At 46.1% G+C, this 23,394-nt stretch overlaps 1 protein-coding gene across 5 annotated transcripts in view; it reads left to right on the top strand.

The window, feature by feature from the left end:
* The first annotated feature begins 7,792 nt into the window (after positions 1-7,792).
* ESYT2 (extended synaptotagmin 2) overlaps positions 7,793-23,394 on the top strand; it is a 79,203-nt gene continuing 63,601 nt past the window's right edge. For 2 of the 5 annotated variants that reach the window (XM_055591399.1, XM_055591398.1), the window contains exon 1: positions 7,796-8,248. In XM_055591399.1, the coding sequence (XP_055447374.1) occupies positions 7,937-8,248 (312 nt within the window). In that variant the 5' untranslated portion in view covers positions 7,796-7,936. Of the gene's footprint in view, positions 8,249-23,394 lie in introns of all 5 variants that reach the window. The other 3 variants (XM_055591402.1, XM_055591401.1, XM_055591400.1) reach the window with 3 other exon arrangements.

Here is a 23,394-nt window from a genome sequence, read left to right as displayed (position 1 = left end):
GCTGTATTTGCTGACAGGCTCAGTGCAGAAGGAGATGGTTCCGCCTTGCTAGGAAGGAGCCAGAATTTCAGTGGGGTCACAAAGGCAGCAGAGAGGCTGGAGACTGATTGGTGCACAGAATATTTTATTAGGTTGGTGCAAACATAATTTCAGTTTCAGGCATGAATTTTAAATCATAACTAAGCTCAAACATCTTTATTAATCAAAATAGGGACCATTACAATCAACGCATCTTTCCCAATGAGAAATAAGTTTGCTTATTCTTCTAGCATAAAAATCCATGCTTTGGGATTTGACAAACTCTTGGAAAGCATTTCCTGCCCCCTCTGGTTGTGGAAGCATTTTCCCTGCAAAAAGTTGTCAAGATGCTTCAAGAAGCGGTAGTTGGTTGGCAAGAGTCAGGTGAGTATGGCAGATGAGGCAGAACTTCGTAGCCCAATTCGTTCAACTTTGGGTGGTTGTACATGTGGTTGGGCGCTGTCGCGAGAATTGGGCCCTTTCTCTTGACCGATGCCAGTGCTGCAGTTTTCCGTGCATCTCATCCATTTGTTGCGCATTCTTCTCAGGTGTAATGGTTTCACGGGGATTCACAAAGCTGCAGCGGATCAGAGGGGCAGCAGAGCACCAAACAGTGACCATGACCCTTTATTGGTGCAAGTTTGGCTTTGGGAAGTGCTTTGGAGCCTCCTCTTGGTCAAGTTTGGCTTTAGGAAGTGCTTTGGAGCCTCCTCTTGGTCCAACCATTGAGCTGGTCATCGTCAGTTGTATAAAATCTACTTTTCATCACATGTCACAGTCCAATCGAGAAATGGTTCATTGTTGTTGCACAGAATAAGAGAAGATGACAGTTTTTCAAAACGACGATTTTTAAATTTTCGGTCAGCTCATGAGGCACCCACTTATGGAGCTTCTTCACCTTTCCAATTTACTTCGAACGTCCAACAACCGTAGAAAGCCGAGTTCTACAGCGAGTTCTTGTGTAGTTGTCAGAGGATCAGCGTCAATGATCCTCTCAGTCGGTCACTGTCAACTTCTGATGTCAGGCCACTACATTCCTCATCAAGGCTCTCATCTCCTTTGGAAAACTTCTTGAACCACCACTGCACTGAATATTCGCTAGCAATTCCTGAGCCAAATGTGTTCATGTTGCAAGTTGTCTTTGCTGCTTCACAACCCATTTTGAATTTGAATAAGAAAATTGCTCAAATTTACTTTTTAATATCATTTTCCAAGTTTTAAATAAATATAAAATATACAGTAAGTAGCAAGTCATTAGCAAAAATTATAAAAGCAAGAAATTCACATTAAAATGATGTATAACATAACCACCTTTAAGAATGTACTCCAGTATCAAACAGCAAAGTTTTAACATGCAAAACTGTGATTACTTTTGCACCAACTTAATACATCCCTAGGTCCCCAGGAAGCTTCCACAAGCCTCTTACCCTCCTCTATTAGAGGGCAGAAAGAATGAAAAGCACAATCACAGAAAACTAACGAAACTGATCACATGGATCACAGCCTTGTTTAACTCAATGAAACGATAAGTCATGTCATGTAAGGCCACCCGAGATGGACGGGTCATGGTGGAGAGTTCTGACAAAATGTAGTCCTCTGGAGAAAGGAATGGCAAACCACTTCAGTATTCTTGTCTTGAGAACTCCATGAATAGTATGAAAAGGCCAAAAGATAGGACACTGAGAGATGAATTTCCCAGGTCAGTAGGTGCCCAATATGCTACTGGAGAACAGCGGAGAAATAGCTTCTGAAGGAATGATGAGGCTTAGCCAAATCAGAAACAATGACCAGTTGTGGATGTGACTGGTGATGGAAGTAAAGTCTGATGCTGTAAAGAAGAATATTGCATCAGTTCAGTTCAGTTCAGTTGCTCAGTTGTGTCTGACTCTTTGCAACCCCATGAACCACAGCACGCCAGGCCTCCCTGTCCATCACCAACTCCCGGAGTTCACCCAAACCCATGTCCATTGAGTCGGTGATGCCATCCAACCATCTCATCCTCTGTCATCCCCTTCTCCTCCTGCCCTCAATCCTTCCCAGCATCAGGGTCTTTTCAAATGAGACAGCTCTCTGCATCAGGTGGCCAAAGTATTGGAGTTTCAGCTTCAACATCAGTCCCTCCAATGAACACCCAGGACTGATCTCCTTTAGGATGGACTGGTTGGATCTTCTTGCAATTCAAGGGACTCTCAAGAGTCTTCTCCAACACCACAGTTCAAAAGCAGCAATTTTTTGGCGCACAGCTTTCTTTATAGTCCAACTCTCACATACATACATGACCACTGGAAAAACCATAGCCTTGACTAGATGGAACTTTGTTCACAAAGTAATGTCTCTGCTTTTTAATGTGCTGTGGGTCAAGGTGGAGAGGTCTGACAGAATGTGGTCCACTGGAGAATAATATTGCATAGGAACCTGGAATGGTAGGACCATGAATCAAGGTAAATTGGAAGTGGTCAAACAGGAGATGGCAAGAGTGAACATCGAAAATTTAGGAATTAGTGGATCTAAAATAGACTGGAATGGGCAAATTTATTCAGATGATCATTATATCTACTACTGTGGGCAAGAATCCCTTAGAAGAAATGGAGTAGCTCTCAGTCAACAAAACCATCTGAAATGCAGTAGTTGGGTGCAATCTCAAAAATGACAGAATGATCTCTGTTCATTTCCAAGGCAAATTATTCAGTATCACAGTAATCCAAGACTATGCCCCAATTGCTGATGCTAAAGAAGCTGAAGTTGAAAAGCTCTATGAAGACCTACGAGACCTTCTAGAACTAACACCCAAAAAAGATATTCTTTTCATCATATGGGAATGGAATGCAAATGTGGAAGTCAAGAGATACCTGGAGTAGTGGGCAAGTTTGGCCTTGGAGTACAAAATGAAGTAGGGTAAAAGCCAAGAAAACACACTGGTCATAGCAAACACCCTCTTCCAACAACACAAGAGACAACTCTACACATGGACATCACCAGATGGAAAATACCAAAATCAGATTGATTATATTCTTTGCAGCGGAAGATGGAGAAGCTCTATACAGACTGAAAAAACAAGACCAGGAGCTGACTATGGCTCAGATCATGAACTCCTTATTGCCAAATTCAGGCTTAAATTGAAGAAAGTAGGGAAAACCACAAGCAGCCGTAACCATTCAGGTATGACCCAAATCAAATCCCTTACAATTATACAGTGGAAGTGACAAACAGATTCAAGGGACTAGATGTGATAGCCAGAGTGCCTGAAGAGCTATGGATGGAGGCTTGTGACAGAAGGCGCTGGTCAAGACCATAATCAAGAAAAAGAAATGCAAAAAGGCAAAATGGTTGTCTGAGGAGGCCTTACAAATAGCCGAGAAGAGAGGCAAAAGGCAAAGGAGAAAAGGAAAAATATCCCCATCTGAACGCAGAGTTCCAAAGAATAGCAAGGAGAGATGAGAAACCCTTCCTAAGTGATCAATGCAAATAGAGGAAAACAATAGAACGGCAAAGACTAGAGATCTCTTCAAGAAATACACAACCTTGACAAACTCCTTTCCCAATTTGGAATCAGTCCATTGTCCCTTGTCCAGTTCTAACTGTTCCTTCTTGACCTGTATACAGGTTTCTCACGAGGCAGGTAAGGTGGTCTGGTATTCCCATGTCTTTAAGAATTTTCCAGTTTGTTGTGATCCATGGTAAGGATAACAACAAATTTTCTCTTCAAGAAAATTAGAGACATGAAGGGAACATTTCATGCAAAAATGGGGACAATAAATGACAGAAATAGTATGGACCTAACAAAAGCAGATGATATTAAGAAGAGCTGGCAAGAATACACAGAAGAACTCTACAAAAAAGATCTTCATGACAAAGATAACCACCATGGTATAATCACTCACCCTAGAGCCAGACATCCTGGAGTGTGAAGTCAAGTGGGCCTTAGGAAGCATTACTACGAACAAAGCTAGTGGAGGTGATGAAATTCCCATTGAGCTATCTCAAATCCTAAAAGATGATGCTGTGAAAGAGCTGCACTCAATATGCCAGCAAACTTGGAAAGTTCAGAAGGGGCCTCAGGACTGGAAAAGGTCAGTTTTCATTCTAATCTCAAAGAAAGGCAGTGCCAAAGAAGGTACACCTTACCGTGGATCACAACAAACTGCAGAAAATTCTTAAAGACCTGGGAATACCAGACCACCTTACTTACCTCCTGAGAAACCTGTATACAGGTGAAGAAGCAGCAGTTAGAACTGGACATGGAACAATAGACTGGTTCCAAATCAGGAAAGGAGTACGTCAAGGCTGTATATTGTCACCCTGCTTATTTATCTTATATGCAGAGTACATCATGAAAAATGCTGGGCTGGCTGAATTAGAAACTGGAATCAAGAATGCCAAGAGAAATACCAATAACCTCAGATGTGCAAATGACACCACCCTTATGGCAGAAAGTGAAGAGAAACTAAAGAGCCTCTTGATGAAAGAGGAGAGGGAAAAAGCTGGCTTAAAACTCAACATTCAAAAAGCTAGGATCATAGCATCCAGTCCCAACACTAAATGGCAAATAGATGAAGAAACAATGGAAACAGTGACAGATTTTATTTTCTTGGGCTCCAGAATCACCGCAGATGGTGACCGCAAACCATGAAGTTAAAAGATGCTTGCTCCTTGAATAAAACGTATGACAAATCTAGACAGCATATTAAAAAGCAGTGACATTACTTTGTAACACAGGTTCGTATGGTCAAAGCTATGGTTTTTCCAGTAGTTATGTATGGATGTGAGAGTTGAACCAAAAAGAAGGCTGAGCACCAAGGAATCGATGCTTTTGAATTGTGGTGTTGGAGAAGACTCTTGAGAGTCCCTTGGAGAGCAAGGAGATCAAACCAGTCAACCCTAAAGGAAATCAGTCCTGAATACTCATTGCAAGGACTGATGCTGAAGTCCAATACTTTGGCTGCCTGTTTTGAAGAGTCAACTCATCAGAAAAGACTGATGCTGGGAAAGACCGAAGGCAGGAGGAGAAGGGGATGACAGAGGACGAGATGGTTGGATGGCATCATCGACTCAACAGACATGAGTTTGAGCAAGCTCCAGGAGATGGTGAAGGACAGGGAAGCCTGGTGTGCTGCAGTTCATGGGGTCACAAAGAGTCGGACACAACTGAGGGACTAAACAACAAGGCCGACAAGTCAAAGTCTTTATCACAGACATGCAGGATTTCTCATGTGGATCACGTTCATCCAAATTTTTATCTATAGGATATGCTGCTGCTGCTAAGTCGCTTCAGTTGTGTCCGACTCTGTGCGACCCCATAGACGGCAGCCCACCAGGCTCCGCCGTCCCTGGGATGCCATTTCCTTCTCCAATGCATGAAAGCGAAAAGCGAAAGTGAAGTCGCTCAGTTGTGTCCGACTCTTAGCGACCCCATGGACTGCAGCCTTCCAGGCCTCTCTGTCCATGGGATTTTCCAGGCAAGAGTCCTGGAGCCTGTTGCCATTGCCTTCTCTGATAGGATATGATTCTACAGCTTTTTAGAGGAAATACCACAAGACAGAAAGACTCATGCTTCTTCCTAGGTTAACAAGGCAATTACTTGTTTTAAGGTTGTAAATTGGCCTTGAGTGACAGGTAGCCTTCCAGCTTTAAGCTGCTGCCTAGCAAAAGGGATGAGACTCACCCTTTCACCTATCTGTAACTCACATGATGTAATTTGCGGAAGAGAAAGAAAAAAACACTCCTTCCCTTGCTTGTGGTTTAGTGTGCTTGCTTAATGTTGTGTGTTTAAGACCCTAGAGCAATGTTATGAGAGTATATATTTACATATATCTCCATAACCCGCCCCCCACACACACTTATGTATACCTATTACATACAGACTCACAGATGAGGGGAGGGGTGCCCTTTATTCACTCAGGACCTGCTGTGACGCGCACTGTGCTAGCCTGAAAAGACGTTGACCAACATAATAAATATGGTTCCTGCCCTTACTCACGTAAAGCCTCAGCTCAGCTCAGCTCACCCAGTTGTGTCTGACTCTCTGTGACCCCATGGACTGCAGCACACCAGGCTTCCCTATCCATCATCAACTTCCGGAGTTTATTCAAACTCACGTCCATTGAGTCGGTAATGCCATCCAATCACCTCATCCTCTGTCAGCCCCTTCTCCTCCCACCTTCAATTTTTCCCAGCATCAGTCTTTCAAATGAGTCAGTTCTTCACATCAGGTGATCAAAGTATAGGAGTTGGAGCTTCAGAATCAGTCCTTCCAATGAATATTCCCTTAGGATGTGGACTGGTTGGATCTCCTTGCTCTCCGAGGGACTCTCCAACACCACAGTTCAAAAGCATCGATTCCTTGGTGCTCAGCCTTCTTTATGGTTCAACTCTCACATCCATACATAACTACTGGAAAAACCATAGCTTTGACCATACGAACCTGTGTTACAAAGTAATGTCGCTGCTTTTTAATATGCGGTCTAGGTTTGTCATACGTTTTATTCAAGGAGCAAGCATCTTTTAACTTCATGGTTTGCGGTCACCATCTGCGGTGATTCTGGAGCCCAAGAAAATAAAATCTGTCACTGTTTCCATTGTTTCCTCATCTATTTGCCATTTAGTGTTGGGACCGGATGGTGTGATCTTAGCTTTTTGAATGTTGAGTTTTAAGCCAGCTTTCTCCCTCTCCTCTTTCATCAAGAGGCTCTTTAGTTTCTCTTCACTTTCTGCCATAAGGGTGGTGTCATTTGCACATCTGAGGTTATTGGTATTTCTCTTGGCATTCTTGATTCCAGTTTCTAATTCAGCCAGCCCAGCATTTTTCATGATGTACTCTGTACGTAAGTTAAATAAGCAGGGTGACAATATACAGCCTTGACGTACTCCTTTCCTGATTTGGAACCAGTCTGTTGTTCCATGTCCAATAGGCTCTGTCCCTCCTAAAGGTGATCATTCAAGGCTGCCAGAAATTGAATTAAAATATCCTTCGAAACCACTTGATATGCTTTAAAAACTTACTTAGGCTGTCCTCTGCAACTCTTTGGCTTTAAGGAGGCTAGAGTGCAAATATAATTACCCTGATTGAGTTTAAGGGGAAACACAGCGATCAAGAGCGGTTTGCCCTGCTAGAGAAGGTATTCAGGAAACGCCTGCGCTCGTCGGAAATCCTGCTGAGGGCGGGTGTCGGGTCTCCGCGATCCCGCGGGCGAGAACAAGTCCCGCCTTCGCGCACAAAGCGGCCTATCCAAGCTCCCTCGTCTCCAGGGCCGCGGAGAGAATTCCGTCAGGAAATCGTCCGTCGGCTGTGGGCGGTCAGGACCCGCAAACTCAGGAGCGTGGGCTTCTCCTTCCGCAGTATCCCGGCGCGAAGCGCGGCCCAGGTGACTGGGAGAGCGAAGCCCCCCTCGGCGAACACGGAAGCCCGCGGACTGATCGTTCCGCGCCGCAACTTTCACGCAAAACCCGCCCGCCACTCCTCAAGGGCGCCCCGCCCATCCGTGTTGGCGTCACGAAGCACCGCCCACTCCGCCTCAGGGGCCCTCTCTCTAGCGTGTGAGGCAACACCCACGCCGGGCCCGGCCCCCCAGCGTCAGAGGCGCCCTGCCCACCCGCGCCAAGAAGCCACACACCAGCCAGCCCCGCCCAACCCCCGCCACCGCGGCGCTGGCGGGCCTTGTGGGATGACGTCCCACGCGGGCCGGGCGCACCCCGCGTTGGGCCGCACCCAGGCCTGGGGCCACACCCGGCTGCCGCAGTGGAACACCTCCGCTCCTCTCCGCCACCGCCCCGCCCTGCGTGCTGACGTCACACGGCGCCGCGAGCGGAAGCGCGCGCGGGCGGGCGGGCCGGGCGGCTGCGCCGTCCCCTCAGAGGGGCGCTGCCGCGCGGGCTGAGGCGTCTCGGCCGGGAACCGGGGGGAGCGGTACGCGTCGGGGCCATGAGCGGCTCCAGGGCTCCGGGCCCCGAGGCGGGCGCCTCCGGGGCAGAGCCCCCCGGCGCGGCGCTGAGCGTGGACGTGGCAGGGCTGCTGGCACAGCTGGCGCGCAGCTTCGCGCTGTTGTTGCCGGTGTACGCGCTGGGCTACCTGGGCCTGAGCTTCAGCTGGGTGCTGCTGGCGCTCGGGCTGCTCGTGTGGTGCCGCAGGAGCCGCGGCCTTAAGGCCACCCGCCTGTGCCGCGCGCTGGCGTTACTGGAGGACGAGGAGCGCGCCGTGCGCCTGGGGGTGCGCGCCTGCGACTTGCCGGCCTGGGTGAGTGGGCGCCGCGGACCCCGGCCCGCCCCCGGCCCTGACCGGCCCGCCCGCCTCCGCTGGTCAGGGTCAGGGGCCCCGGGCCCGCTCTGACCCCGCCTTCCCACTCGGTCTGGGAGGTCCTCGCCTACCTTTACTCTGGCTCAGGTCAGACCAGGGATGCCCGCCCGCCACGGTCCCGGCCCTGACCCCGCCTGCCCGCCCGGCCGGGAAAGCCCGTCGGGAGTACCGACCCACCACTACCCGGCCCGGGTCGGGTCCCCACCCGCCCTGACCCCGCCTGCCCGCTGGGTCAGGGGTCCCCGCCCGCCACTACTCCGCCTGGGTCGGGGTTCCCACCCGCCCCGTCAGGGGTTCCTGCGTGTCCTCGCCCAACCCGACCGGACCCCGCCCGAGTCGGGGTCCCTGCCCGCCGCGACCCGGGTCCTGGTGCTGGCCGCCCGCCCGGTGGGAAGTCCGGGCTCGTCCCCGCCCCTCCCGGGTCTGGGGTCTCGTCATTCCTCGACCCCTCCCACCTGGGGCGTTCTGAGCCCCGGGCGCCGGCGTCTGTCCGAGCCGGGTAAATCGGGGGTCGCCGCCGCTGTCGCCGGGCCCCCACCCCGGCCCGCAGACCCCGCGGGTGGGCGCCTTCCCCTCTCCGCGCGGGCGGGTCCCGAGCACAGGTGAGGCGCGCCCCGCGCGCTCCTCCCGCGGCCACGTCGCCGGGCCTCCCCGCGAGGTGCCGCGACTCCCGCCGCTGGAATGTGAGCTCGGGGCGTCTGCTGCGCTCCGCGGGCCTGGACGCCGCTCGCTTCTCTGCTGCGGAGAAGGCGGCCAGCGGTGAGCGGGGAAGGGCGGTTTCCTCCTCCGCTGAGACGCCTCAGCCATTTCTTGGTTGTTTCTGACACAGTTGAGCAGTGGGGGTCCGCCTAAAGGTCCTTTGATGTTACGATAATTGGAGGTTTGTTTCACATCTTTGGAAGTAACGTTATGAGCTGAGTAGCTTTTATGTAGGGTAGACTTGAATCCGAGGTGAATTTTAAGTGGGTGGGGGCAGGAAGTTTTGGAAGAGTTGCACTAATGGAGAGAGTCCTGGTACTGATTATGTTTACATCCAGCAATTCTCATTATTTATGCAATGTGGAAACCAATGGAGTTGGCTTCCTCCTGCTTTCTTAACCATAAGTTGGTGTCGCAGTTTCAGGCAACAGGAAATAGTGCTTATTTTAAGATAAATGATGCTCATGTTAGGCTTGATGTAAACTTCATGGGGAAATGGCCAGCCAGTGACTTTCAGAAGGGTCGTTTTCTGTTAGCGGAGTAAAGGACTTGGAGTGTGATCCCTGTTTCCAGTCTTAAGACATTTGTCATGGAGTACATGACACAGGCAGACAGGTTGGAAAGCTGGAGTGCCCAGGGTCAGGAGGAACCTAACCTAATGGCTACTACCTGTGAGGACAAATAGCAATTGTAGTAAGAATCTCACAGTCAGGGACTTCGGGAATTTAAAATTCTATCAATACATGGTGGATGTGTGCACAGTAGTATTTGGAAGAATCAGAATAAGTAGTGTGGTGTAGCTTTTCGCCAGAAGCAGCAAAGAGGAGTGAAGTGTAAACAGGAACTTAGAAACCCAGGTGTGAAAATCCAAGAACAGAGGTGCACTTTTTGGAAAGGCAGAAGGACTTTCAAGTGGCATCTTGTGTCTTATGTTACACCAAATTAAATGATTACAGAAAGTAACCAAAAACAGTGAGTAGAGACATTAATGGCACCCCACTCCAGTACTCTTGCTTGGAAAATCCCATGGACGGAGGAGCCTGTTAGGCTGATATCCATGGGGTCGCTAAGAGTCCGACACGACTGAGCGACTTCACTTTCACTTTTCACTTTCATGCATTGGAGAAGGAAATGGCAACCCACTCCAGTGTTCTTGCCTGGAGAATCCCAGGGATGGGGGAGCCTGGTGGGCTGCCGTCTGTGGGGTTGTACAGAGTCGGACACGACTGAAGTGACTTAGCATAGCATAGCATAGCATAGGGGCATTACCCAAACAGTAGACATAATCAGGGTCAAGAGTCACAGGAATTGGGGCTGTCGACATTCATAGATAGTTGGTTATGGAGCAGTTGGCTAACATCAATGCTTGTGAAAGTTGTGAAATGCATGCTATTTTAACAATAAATTAACAGGTATGTTTGTTACCATATTGAAGGACATGACAAATTATTATTATTTTATTAACAGAAGAAAAGGGTGATTAGCCAAAGATTCCTTTCTTGGATTTTCCTCAGTGTGACTTAAACTGATGAACCTTGGTGTTCATCTCGTAAAGTATGGAATTTCTGTTTTTCACACAGCTTTTCACTTGTTCATCAATTTGTATTTGCGCTCACATTACATGTATATACACTTAAACATGCCTGTATTGCTTAGAAAACTGCTGTGAGAATTCACACAAAACTTGATTATGATCATATCCAAGAAAAGCCTAGGAGTCTGAGGTTTGAGGAAGATGTTTTAATACCTTTTTTATTGTAATACCCATGTGTTAATTTCCTAATAAAACCAGTAAATTACACTGCCTAGAAGTGGACCTGCTGTTCTGTTATAGCTAGGGAATAAATCAGCAATAGAAATCGTTCATATATAAGAAGAGTTAAGATTTCTGTATTAGTAGTTCTTTGATTTTTACTGTACAAACTTAGGTTCTTCTGGTTGGTATTTTGCTTTGAACAAGATGTGTTTGTGCAGATTTCATAGTGGGTCATTGACAGCTGTGATTCACAGCAGGGTAGAAGCAGAGGAAAACATGAAGTAATGTGCTCACTTCCTAGCTTCACTTTTGAATATGTTTACTCACAATTTTTCTTCTTTTTATTTAGTAAAGTAAAAATTTATGTTGGCTGTAAAATGAGATGATAAACAAATATGAATACTTTGAGAAAAATGTATATACTATTTCAAATCAAGGCTATTAGGAGGATATGAAAAACGGCTCTCATTTAACATGTGACACTTCTGTAAGACTTTGATCTTACAGCTTTAATGAAGCACAGTACTATTCATTTCTTTACTCTCTTTTTTCATCAACAGGGAAATCACCTGGTAAGTCTGAGTTGACAGATTGAGGACTGGCCTTTTTGTTGTCCCTGCGGTTGTCCCTTGTCAATTGAGCCCTGTAAAATTAGACTGTGGGTGAAGAAAATTCTTGAAGAGTTTTTCATAGAGATGCGTAAAGATGGTTTTCCACTACGATTTTTGTTTATTTGAAAAATTAGAACTTGGTGTGAAGTCTGCCCTTTTCCCGTTTTCACTGCTGCCAATTAATGTTGATTCTATGGCTGCAAATAATTAGAAACCCAAACCTGCTGTAAATGACAATTGGTCTTCTATGCTTCTTACACCTTGATGATTGAGATTTAAAGCACAGTCAGCTTATGTGTTCTGCTGTTTTTACTGTTATGCACTAGCTTTTCTTTAGGGAGAGCTTTCTTCCTGTGGTTCTTCTGGGAAGTTCAGGAGAATTTTAAGTCTAGCCAAAATTTATTATATTAGAGGAAAAACCAAATGAGCAAAAGAATACAGTTTGGTCTTATGTAAAGGAACGGCAAGTACTTTTATTTTCAGTGTTAATCATTGACTTATCCTATTAAAAAGTTTTGTGAAGACTCGTTAACAGACTTGTAACTACATCAGGTCCCAGAGTTTAGCTATTTTAAACTGCAGTTGCAACTTTAGATCCTAGACCAATTAAGTGCTTGGAGAAAATGTTGGAAGCTCCTCAAAGCTAGGAGAGATGTGGAGACTCCTGGGCTTTCCTTTATGCCTGCTACCGCTGCAGTCGCCGGCAGCTCACCGTTGCGCCAAGAGCTTCATGAGGTTAGAGCACAAGGCCCCGCGGTGCCGGACGCAAAGCAGCCAATACCTGTTCACATTCAGGATCTGTGCCTCCATCAGGTTGTGTGCTCTGGGTTTTCTGCTTCAGGTGAACATATTAGCCTCACTTTATATTTCAAGATTGGAGAATGTACAGCTAGGACTAAACTGTAAATAATTAAACAGATACAGGAATTGAAAATATATGTAATTATATTAAATTATATTTAGTTAATATATGTTGTATTAAATTATATTAAATATGTGTAAAATATAGATCTTGGTCCTGTGAAGAAACAATTATGAACAACTGACTAGTCACTTAGTGTTCTCCTTAGACCTGGTGAACATCTTACTATATTCTTTGTGAGTTTTCATGATTTCTACACTAGTTGCGACATTTAACCTTGAATATCACAGATGTTGAAAACAGATTAAAAACAACTGAATTGTAGACGTTAAATGAGTGAATTTTATGGTATGTGAATTATTTGTCAATAGTGCTATTGAAAAATATTATAGACATTAAATTTCTTTTAAAAATAAGTGAAACAGGCGATTAGTTATAGTACAGAGTAAGCCACACAAACCACCTTGTTATGGAATTCCAACTAAAGCTGTTATACCTTTTTAAAATTATTGTTTCAATGTAAATTTGGAGTAATTTATAAAGAATATTTAATGAACGAGGAGGGCTTATGAATGTAAAAAGTAACTCCATAAATATTTTTACCTTAAACCTAATGTTACTTTCTACTTCCCTATGGTTCAGTGGTAAAGAATCTGCCTGGTAAAGAATACAGGGATGTGGGTTTGATCCCCAGTTCTTGAAGATCCCCTGGAGAAGGAAATGGCAACCCACTCCAGTATTCTTGCCCATGGACAGAGAATCTGACACAACTTAGTGAGCAAACAACAACAGATGTTACTTTAAGCATTGCTGCTACATTGGCTAAATGAACAAATAGAGATTTTGCTTCAAAGATGTAAATATCCTAAATGTGTGTGTGTGTAGGGAGTTGTGTGTGAGTTATTCTAAACTCTTAACTTTAATTCAAGGTAATGATACGTAATTACAGTGTGTATTGGAGAAATCTAGCTGGTAAATTGGTTTGTTTTTTATAAGATATATTCTATCATAGGGCTTCCCTGGTGACTCAGACTGTAAGGAATTTGTCTGCAGTGCAGGAGACCCAGGTTTGATCCCTGGGTTGGGAAGATTCCCTGGGGAAGGAGATAGCAACCCACTGCAGTATTCTTGCCTGGGAAGTCCCATGGATGGAGGAGCCTGGCAGGGTACAGCCCATGGGATCGCAAAGAGTCAGACATGTCTGAGCAACTAACACTGACACTATCATAGCATGATTTTATTTTTTTAAGGCCCACTATTTTTTTTTTTTAATTTTAATTTGTTTATTTGGGCCACCAGCATGTGGCATGCAGTATCTTAGTTTCTTTACCAGGGCTAGAACCTGTACTTTCTGCAGTGGAAGTGAGAAGTTTTTATATAGATGTAATTTTTTATATTTATGTAATTTATTGTTTGGCTGTGTTGGGTCTTCAGTATTGCATGGGCTTTTCTCCTGTGGCAGCAAGCGAGGACTACTCTCTAGTTGCAGTGCTCTGCCTTCTTATCGTGGTGGCTTCTCTTGCTGACCGTGTGTTCTAGGACACTTGGGCTTTAGTAGTTGGTTGCGGTTCGCGGGCTCTAGAGCACAGGCTCAATAATTGGGGTACAGGGGCTTAGTTGCTCCACAGCATGGGGGATCTTCCTGGACCAGGGATCTAACCCCTGTGTCCTACATTGGCAGGTGGATTCCTTACTACTGAGCCGCCAGGGAAGTCCTGGAAATGTGGAGTCGTAACCATTGGACCACCAGGGAATTCTTCATAGCATGATTTTAGAATGAATGTACTGTTTGTAGACTCTTGCATTTTGTTATGTTTTGTTAATTTATTATCTTTTTTGGTTTCCATGCCAACACTGTGTCGGATTAATTTTCCTTCTTCATTTAAAGATCTAAGGACCCACTATCTACAGTCGTGTTAGAGGTCACCTTCCCTTCCTGTGTGTACTTATTCCAGGTAGCTACGAGGTGGGGTGTGATGGCTGAAGAGTGCCCTCATGGTCAGAAAGTGGTTTGGGGGGGGGGGGGAGGTGTGTGTATAGACACCCTAAAGGACAGAAGAATAAGTGGGAACAGCAAAATCAGGCGTGTCTCAGGGTGGAGGTGTCAAGTGTCAGAGCCCAGTAGGACAGCACAATGGATCTCTGGGCTTTTCCTTGGTGGGGGCTGGGGCGGGGGAGGGTTGTAAGTAAGGTGAGAACTGTCAGCTGGGCCCAGGGGTGAGGAGCGGAGGTGCTCAAACTGGGGACTGGGCCATCTGTCAGGCAGCACCCCCATGTCTCAGGGGGGCTGGGCGATGTGTTCAGAACCAGGCTTGTGAGGTCAGAACACGGGAACCCTGCGCAGTGCGGGAGATCTCCTGCCCTGGCTCCGGAACACTTAGCGCCATGCTGCCACTGGGTTGCTCAGCCTGGAGGGGCTGCTGGAGGTGCCCGCCCGCCTTCCCTCAAGCTCTGCTCTCTTTCACTCTTAAGGATCTTATTGTGCTGTAAACACTGAGTCACCTTGTGTTCTTTTGGAACTGGGTGGGGCACAGTGCTTGTATAAATAGTGTCTGTAGTTGTCTTGCATGGCATTTTTCCATTTAACATGTTTAATTCACAAGTTTTCTCATGGTCTTTCTCCCTGTCAGTGGTTTTGCTTCATTTTTTCCCCTGCTTAACTTTTTTTAAAAAAAAGTCATAAATTTTTTTAAAAGGAAACTATTCTATTTTGGTGAATTTTTCCTAGAGTAGATGATATTTTAAGTAACAAGCCTAGCTTAAGTGCAGGAATCAAAAATGAACTTTTATTGATTCATCTGTTCACTGAGCCAGAATTTATTAAACCTTTGCTATGTTCCATGTACTGTGCTAGGTGATAAGTAAGACAAGGCCTTAAACTAAGAAATTTATAGCTAATAATAACACAAATCCAGTAATAATCCTAATTTTAGTGTGCACTAGCAGTTTTTTCTTTTTTAAAAAATAAAAATAATACATACTCATTTTTCTTAAATCAAAAAAGTGTATTAAAACATTATTCATGTGGAAAAAGAAAGGCAAACCTTTATTAGATCTTTCAGTTGGTGAAATGATATGTTCATTTTTTTTAAAAGAGTCTGCCTTCTAGGGCATTTTGTGCATTTAAGAAATAGCTCATCTCTTTAAAGGAGAAGGCAGTGGCAACCCACTCCAGTACTCTTGCCTGGAAAATCCCATGGACAGAGGAGCCTGGTAGGCTACAGTCCCTGGGGTCCTGAAGAGTTGGACACGACTGAGCGACTTCACTTTCATGCATTGGAGAAGGAAATGGCAACCCACTCCAGTGTTCTTGCCTAGAGAATCCCAGGGATGGGGGAGCCTGGTGGGCTGCTGTCTACAGGATTGCACAAAGTCGGACACGACTGAAGCGACTTAGCAGCAGCAGCAGCATCTCTTTAAATCAGTGTATTGTAAAAGATTTTATTGATAAGGATTAAACCTTTTCTTCTAGGGTTTGTAGATATAGCTAGCTGTGCATATAACTTCAATGTTATGTTGTCCTGTCTGCCTATTTTGGGAAAGGCAGTCTTGTGATTACTCATAGTGGATGCCTCTGAGACCCGTAGTTCAATATCTGTGTCTATTAAGTGGATTACAGCAGGATGTGCAGAGGAAATCATCAGAGTGATGGCACTGTCAGCAGCAGTGACTTTGTGTTTTAAAGAACGTCGTCGTCGTACCTGGTGACTATACTTGAGAATTAGTGATAACCGCACAAATGGCAGATGTGGAAATACTAATATGAGAGTGTTTATTATTCTTTCTTTTTTATTATTTCCAAAAATGTCATTGAAGTTGAGCTTGAAGTTCTTTTCTTTGTTCAGTCACGTAGTGAACTTTATCTTTCTACTTTCAATGAATATGTTGTCTTGTATGTCTTTTATTATGGCTGTGTGCTCAGTGGCTCAGTCATGTCTGACTCTTGGCAACCCCATGGACTGACTGTAGCCTGCCAGGCTCCTCTGTCCATGGATTTCCCAGGCAAGAATACTGAAGTGGGCTGCCCTTTCCTCCTCCAGGGGATCTTCCTGACCCAGGGATCAAACCTGTGTCTCTTGCGTCTCTTGCATTGGCAGGCAGATTCTTTACCACTAAGCCATCAGGGAAGCCCTTTATATTATGGCTAGACAAGTTTTAAAAACATGTTTTTCCGGTATGAGAACACATACTCATTGTAGAACATTTCAAGCTTTGCAGAAGAATAAAAGGAAAAAAGTTACCTACTGTCCTACTAACCAGTGGTAGCCATTATTAATGTTTTGGTGATTTTCTGAATCTTTAGTATTGACATGATTGGCGGTACGTGGATGTCTGTGTGTGTTGTATTTGCCTTCATTAAGCATTATGGTGTGAACATTATGTCATTATTCTTCAGAAACATGACTGGTTTTTGCAGTAGTGTCTTGTTTATGGGAGTGCCATGCTTTATTTAAATTGTCTCATGTACAGATTCCAAAAATGAGATTGTTAGTTACTGAAGGTTAAGAAAAGGTAAAACTAGAGTTTGAGATATTTAATTTTTTACCTTTTCACGTTACAAAAGATGGTTTGTGTGAGCCATTCATGTAATCTGTCCAGGATATATGAACTATTTTTGAACTCCTAAGAGTAGCATAGTAATTTTATAAGCAGAAGTCTAGCTTTAGAGGACAGTGTTTGTTTTTGAATAGTGTGATGTTAAAATAAGCACAGTAGGTTTATCCAGATCCCCTCTTATGTAAATAACCTTTAGAAGAAGAGAGTGCTCCCACGCAGTCACTCTTTTGAAGGGCTTTTCTTCTCTGTGCTGTGTTGGCAAGTGAGAGTTGGGTAAGCCAAGTCATTGCTTTTTGTAGCGCGGTATAGGGATGGTTGTTTGGAAATGGCTGAGAGGGCTCACTGCATTGTCCTTGATCTTGTCTGAAAATAGCCAGCTGTGTGACTGGCGTCGTCAGTGTTACCTGGGAGTCCTTGGGCACTGAGTGTTGTGGGTCATGCTCAGGGACCTGTGTCACACGTGATGGTGTTGCCGCTGGGGCACACACTCGAGAAGCAGGCTTGGTCTGACCCATGTGGGTTCCTGTCTGAGGCCCACCCACTCCCAGCTCTGTGCTCTCTAACAGGTCAGCACCGCTTTCAGAATCTTAGTGCCCTTATCATTAGGTGGGCACTGACAGCCTCGGCTTGTGTGTTGTGGTCTTGAGGCTGGAATAAGGAAGGCCCAGGGCTAAATGGCAACCCACTCCAGTGTTCTTGCCTGGAGAATCCCAGGGACGGGGGAGCCTGGTGGGCTGCCGTCTATGGGGTCGCACAGAGTCGGACACGACTGAAGCGACTTAGCAGCAGCAGCAGCAGGGCTGGCAGGGTGGCTGGAGGTCCCTTGGGGTCAGGAATCCTGTGCTGATGCCTCCTTTGAACTGTCGGCTGTTAACCTCCAGCTTCCTGCTGCCTGAGGGCTTCTCTCACCTTGCCACCGCCTCCCCCACTTCAGCTGGAGCAGGCAAATGACAGAGCTTCTCTTAGTTTCTGTTTCACTGGGGTTGTTTGTTTTGTTGCTAAGAGTTTATCTACCATAATGCTTTGTTATGAGTCGTACTTGAAAATATTCCTTGTATTTTCTTTCTTTTTTCTTTGAACATCCTAAAGTAATATCCAAGGAGCCAGTGTTGTTACCCCTCATCCTCGCTGCCTCTTCCTTAAAACAAATTCTGTCCTGCTGCTGTTCAGTCCCTCAGTCGTGTCCAACTCTTTGTGACCCCATGAACGCTGCAGAATGCCAGGCTTCCCTGTCCTTCACCGTCTCCTGGAGCTTGCTCAGACTCAGTCCACAGAGCCGCCTGTCCTCTGTCCCCGTGTCGTCCTCTGTCCCCGTCTCCTGCCTGAGGCTGTGGTTGCTCTCGCTCTGCTGTAGCAGCCGCCCTGACACAGCAGATGGCTGTAGCTCGTTCCATTAGGAGACTGTCACGCAAAACCTTTAAGTTCATGTGCTCATTTCCTTCCTCTTGTGAGTAAGTGTTGGTTGGGGACTAAAGTGGGGGTTTGAAACTGCATATCAATAACCTCAGATATGCAGATGACACCACCCTAATGGCAGAAAGTGAAGAGGAACTTGGTGAAGATGAAAGAGGAGAGTGATAAAACTGGCTTAAAACTCAACAACTAAGTTGAGTTTTACTTAACATCAAAAAACTAAGATCATGACATCTGGTCCTGTCAGTTAGTGGCGAATGGGGTGGTGGGGGGGAATGAAAACAGTGACAGACTTTATTTTCTTGTGTTCCAAAATCACTATGGACAGTGACTGCAGCCCTGAAATTAAAAGACACTTGCTGCTTGGAAGAAAAACTCTGACAAACCTAGACAGTGTATTAAAAAGCAAAGAGATGTCTTTGAGACCTTTGCTGACAAAGGTCCATCTAGTCAAAGCTGTGGTTTTTCCAGTAGTCATGTGTGGAGGTGAGAGTTTGACCATAAAGAAGGCTGAGTGCTGAAGAATTGATGCTTTTGAACTGTGGTGTTGGAGAAGACTCTTGAGAGTCCCTTGGACAGCAAGGAGATCCAACCAGTCCATCCTAAAGGAAATCAGTCCTGAATATTCATTGGAAGGCCTGACGCTGAAACACCAATACTTTGGCCACCTGATGCGAAGAACTGACTCATTGTAAAAGACCCTGATGCTGGGAAAGATTGAAGGCAGGAGGAGAAGGGGACGACAGAGGATGGGATGGTTGGATGGCATCACTGACTCACTGAATGAGTTTGAGCAAGCTCCAGGAGATGGTGAAAGACAGGCAAGCCTGGCGTGTTGCAGTCCATGGGGTCGCAGAGTCGGACATGACTGAGCTGAACAACAACAACAAAATTTTGGGTCAACTATGATAGTTTAATTTAACCAATATTAGATGTAGAGTTTCCTTCTGTTTCCATCTGGTGGGTTATGTTTTGGGTTTCTTAGAGTACGGTGGATCTGCAGAAGATAAATCCAGTGATGTGGAAAGACAACATCCTCCAGCTTGCTTTGTGCCATAAATTCTACCCTGGAGTGCGTGTGAAATACTGGGTTTTGAGTCTGCCACTCATAATCTGAGGTACCAGCATCAGATGAAAGTTACTCATCTGGGCGATGCTCTTCTTGTTTTCTCACAGAACCGCTTCATATCAATCATATGAAGCGGTTCTGTGAGAGTTCTGCAGTTAAGTGTGCTTAGTCTTGTAATTGTGGATCAAGAGTTTGAAGACAGGGACTTTTTATGTCTGCTGTAGCATCTAACAGTTTGCAAGGAGTCTGCACAGAAAACCTAGTGAGTGGTTGAAACAGTGAACTACTAATTGCTTGTTTTACGAGGACTCTACACTCAATTATAAATTGTCGTGTAATGCCTATGATGCCAATATACATATTTGAGGTGAGCTGCCTACTGAGATCATTAATTTATTTCATTTGTGCTGTAAACACTTGCATGCATAGCAAGTGAACACATAAGATCTATTAATGCTAAATTAATGTTTTTTCATGTACATAGATTTTGAAATCTATTCAGAGCTGTTGGAAAGTGTTGATTTTACTTAATAGCTTGAATCTGATTGTGGTTTTACACTGGGGAAATGAAAGCATGAACACTGCTGTGTGTGTGAGGGATAGTCTTAGCAGGACTTACTTGAGGGCTGTTTCATCATGGATGGGCAAGAGGGGAAGTGAGCAGCCCCCTTGGCTTGCTCCCCGGACTGGGGCCACCAGAAGAAAGCTCTGCAAACTAGTGGCTTAAAACAGCACAGATTTATCATTTACACTTCTGGGGGCCAAAAGTCTGGAAGCAGTTCCCAAGGGCTGAAAGCAGGGGATTGACAGGCTCTTCCCAGCTTCTGGAGCTGTGCTCCTGGGTGCGTGGCTCCTCACCCTCACTGCCGGTAGCTGCTCCAGTCATCACATACTTTCTGTTTTCTGTCTGTGTCTGTTCCGCCTCTGCTTCCACCTGAGAGGACGTGTGTGATTGCATCACAGCCCACACAGGATGCAGGACAGCTCCTCAACTCAAGAGCTTATCAACTCAACTTATCACATCTGCGGAGTCCTTTTTTTTTTGTCCTGTAAGGAAACACGAGTCCTAAGGAGTGAAACGTGGCCATCTCCTGAAGGGCCACGAGCACCCCCCCATCTTGGATGCTCGGAAGAGGGTAGCTGCGCGCAGTGGCGGTGGCTCAGCTTTGCCTCATCTGCTCTGGAAGGCCTTTCCCTCCACTGGACCTGCGGGCTCAGATCGTGTTGTGTCTTGGGTTCAGTACTGTGACTATTCCCCTTCACTGCCGTTCTCCTGGTGCCTGAGAATTACGTGTGGCCTCGTGGGTGCAGGCGGGGGAGAGGAGCTGAGCCCTTGGACTCAGCGCGGCCCAGCTGGGCCACAGTGTTTGCGTCGGGAGCGGAGGAGCGGAGCAGGGCCTCTCGCCGCTGGCATTTGGGCCAGATCTGAACGACACCAGGAAAACACCAAAACATTTAAAGCAATGGCATGTCCCAATTTGAAAACTGGACGTGTAGCAAGATAAATCTGGCAGCGATGGCCAAGGAGACTGAGGGGACAGAGTGGGGACCGGCTCCGAGCCTGAGGAAGGAAGCAGCGCCTGGCCCTGACGGCTCACTGGAGGGAGGGATACAGGGCTGGGCTCTCGGAGGGAAGGCGGCTCCAGCTGAGCCCCTGGGGGAGGACGCATGATGGCCTTCACCAGTAACCATTCAGTAGGAACAGGAGTTTGGAGGCCTAGGGATAAGGCTGGGAGATGGTTAATCTTGTCTTATAAACGTTGAGTTTAAGAACCCTAAAGGAGTTCTTAGAGGAGTTGTCCAACAGCAGCCAGTGGCTGGTAAGGGAGACCTGGGAGCATAGCCAGATACCTCAGTTCACAGGCAATGGGTGCTTGAGATCATGCTTGAAGTGGAGAAATGGAGGAAGTGAGTGTAGACAGTGTAAAAAGACCAGAGCGCCGAGGACAGGCCTTTGCTCCCCGGAGGAAATCAGGAGGTGGAAAATGAGGAAAGGGAAATCACTGGCCATCCAGTCGTTATGAGTCCATGCTTTTACTGCCATGGCCCGGGCTCAGGCCCTGGTCAGGGAACTAAGATAGCACAAGCCACACAGCATGGCCAAAGAAAAGGGACATGGTCCATCCATTAGTGCTCACTGTGTGCAGCTTCTCTTCCAAGCTCTGCGTAGAGGAAGTCAGTAAGGCCCGCAGCATGCCTGTTACCCCGTCCTAAGGGCGAGGGGACAGACCACACTGGCACGCACTTTGGGTCTGCGACAGACTTTGAACTGGGAAGTCTGTGAGTTCTCAGCCCTCTCTTGATGGTGGTGAGGAAGAAACTGGGGATTAGACATCATTTCATCTAGTCATTTACTAATGTGGGCAAGAATCCCTTAGAAGAAATGGAGTAGCCTTCATAGTCAACAAGAGCGTCAAAAATGCAGTACTTGGGTGCAGTCTCAAAAACAGCAGAATGATCATGGTTCATTTCCAAGACAAGCCACTCAGCATCACAGTGATCGAAGTCTGTACCCCAACCACCGATGCCAAAGAAGCTGAAGTTGATCGGTTCTAAGACCTTCTAGAACTAACAACAAAAAAAGATGTCCTTTTCATCATAGGGGATTGGAATGCAAAGTAGGAAGTCAAGAGATACCTGGAATAACAGGTTAAGTTTTGCCTTGGAGTACAAAATGAACCAGGGCAAAGGTAACAAAGTTTTGTCAAGAGAACACACTGGTCATAGCAAACACCGTTTTCCAACAGCACAAAATACGACTCTACACATGGACATCACCAGATGGTCAATACCGAAATCAGCCTGTATTCTTTGCAGCCGAAGATGGAGAAGCTCTATACAGTCAGCAAAAGCAAGACTTGGCACTGACTGTGGCTCAGATCATGAACTCCTTATTGCCAAATTCAGGCTACGATTGAAGACAGTAGGGAAAACCACTAGACCTAAATCAAATCCCTTGGAGTGGGTGGTGACAGTGGAGGTGACAAATAGATTCAAGGGATTAGATCTGGTAGACAAGAGTGCCTGAAGAACTATGGACAGAGAGGTTCATAACATTGTATAGGAGTCAGTGACCAAAACCATCCTGTTACTGAGTCCAAGCTCACTCTGCTCAGTGCATGACAGGCCAGTGAATCTAAGAGACAAGGGGTTGAGGCAAGAAAGAGACTTTATTCAAGGAGCTTGCTGATGAAGAAGATGACAGGCTAGTGCCTCAAAATAACTATCTCATCGGGTCTGGATGCCAGGTTCTGTTACAGATCAGCGATGGGGGAAGGTCAGTCAGTTCAGTCGCTCAGTCACGTCTGACTCTTTGCAACCCCATGAATCACAGCACGCCAGGCCTCCCTGTCCATCACCAACCCCTGGAGTTCACTCAAGCTCGTGTCCATCCAGTCGGTGATGCCTTTCAGCCATCTCATCCTCTGTCATCCTCTTCTCCTCCTGTCCCCAAGCCCTCCCAGCATCAGAGTCTTTTCCAATGAGTCAACTCTTTGCATCAGGTGGCCAAAGTATTGGAGTTTCAGCTTCAGCATCAGTCCTTCCAATGAACACCCAGGACTGATCTCCTTTAGGATGGACTGGTTGGATCTCCTTGCAGTCCAAGGGACTCTCAAGAGTCTTCTTCAACACCACAGTTGAAAAGCATCAATTCTTCTGCGCTTAGCTTTCTTTATAGTCCAACTCTCACAACCATACATGACCACTGGAAAAACCATAGCCTTGACTAGATGGACCTTTATTGGCAAAGTAATATCTCTGCTTTTTAATATGCTGTCTAGGTTGGTCATAACTTTCCTTCCAAGGCATTTTTTGTCTCTATAATTGTGACAGGACCTTCTTCCATTTCCACGTTTTTGTGTGGGATCATTTTCTTTCTACCTGAAAAGCTCACATTAATACTTATTTTAATGCAAGTTGGACAGCAACAGGTTTTCTCTACTTACTTGGTTTACAGAAAACTCAAGCAGATACAGTTCCCATATCCCCCCTGCAGGCAGTTTCTTGAGTTAGCATCTTGCATTAGTGTGCTACATTTGTTGCAGTTATTGAAACAGTGTGATACATGATTAATTAAAGTCCCTAGTTTACATGAGGAGGCTCTAGCTAGTCTTCCTT

This window comes from Bubalus kerabau, chromosome 8, assembly GCF_029407905.1.
Source record: "Bubalus kerabau isolate K-KA32 ecotype Philippines breed swamp buffalo chromosome 8, PCC_UOA_SB_1v2, whole genome shotgun sequence".
Taxonomy (NCBI): Eukaryota; Metazoa; Chordata; class Mammalia; order Artiodactyla; family Bovidae; genus Bubalus; species Bubalus kerabau.
This window is presented reverse-complemented; position numbering and strand designations above follow the sequence as displayed.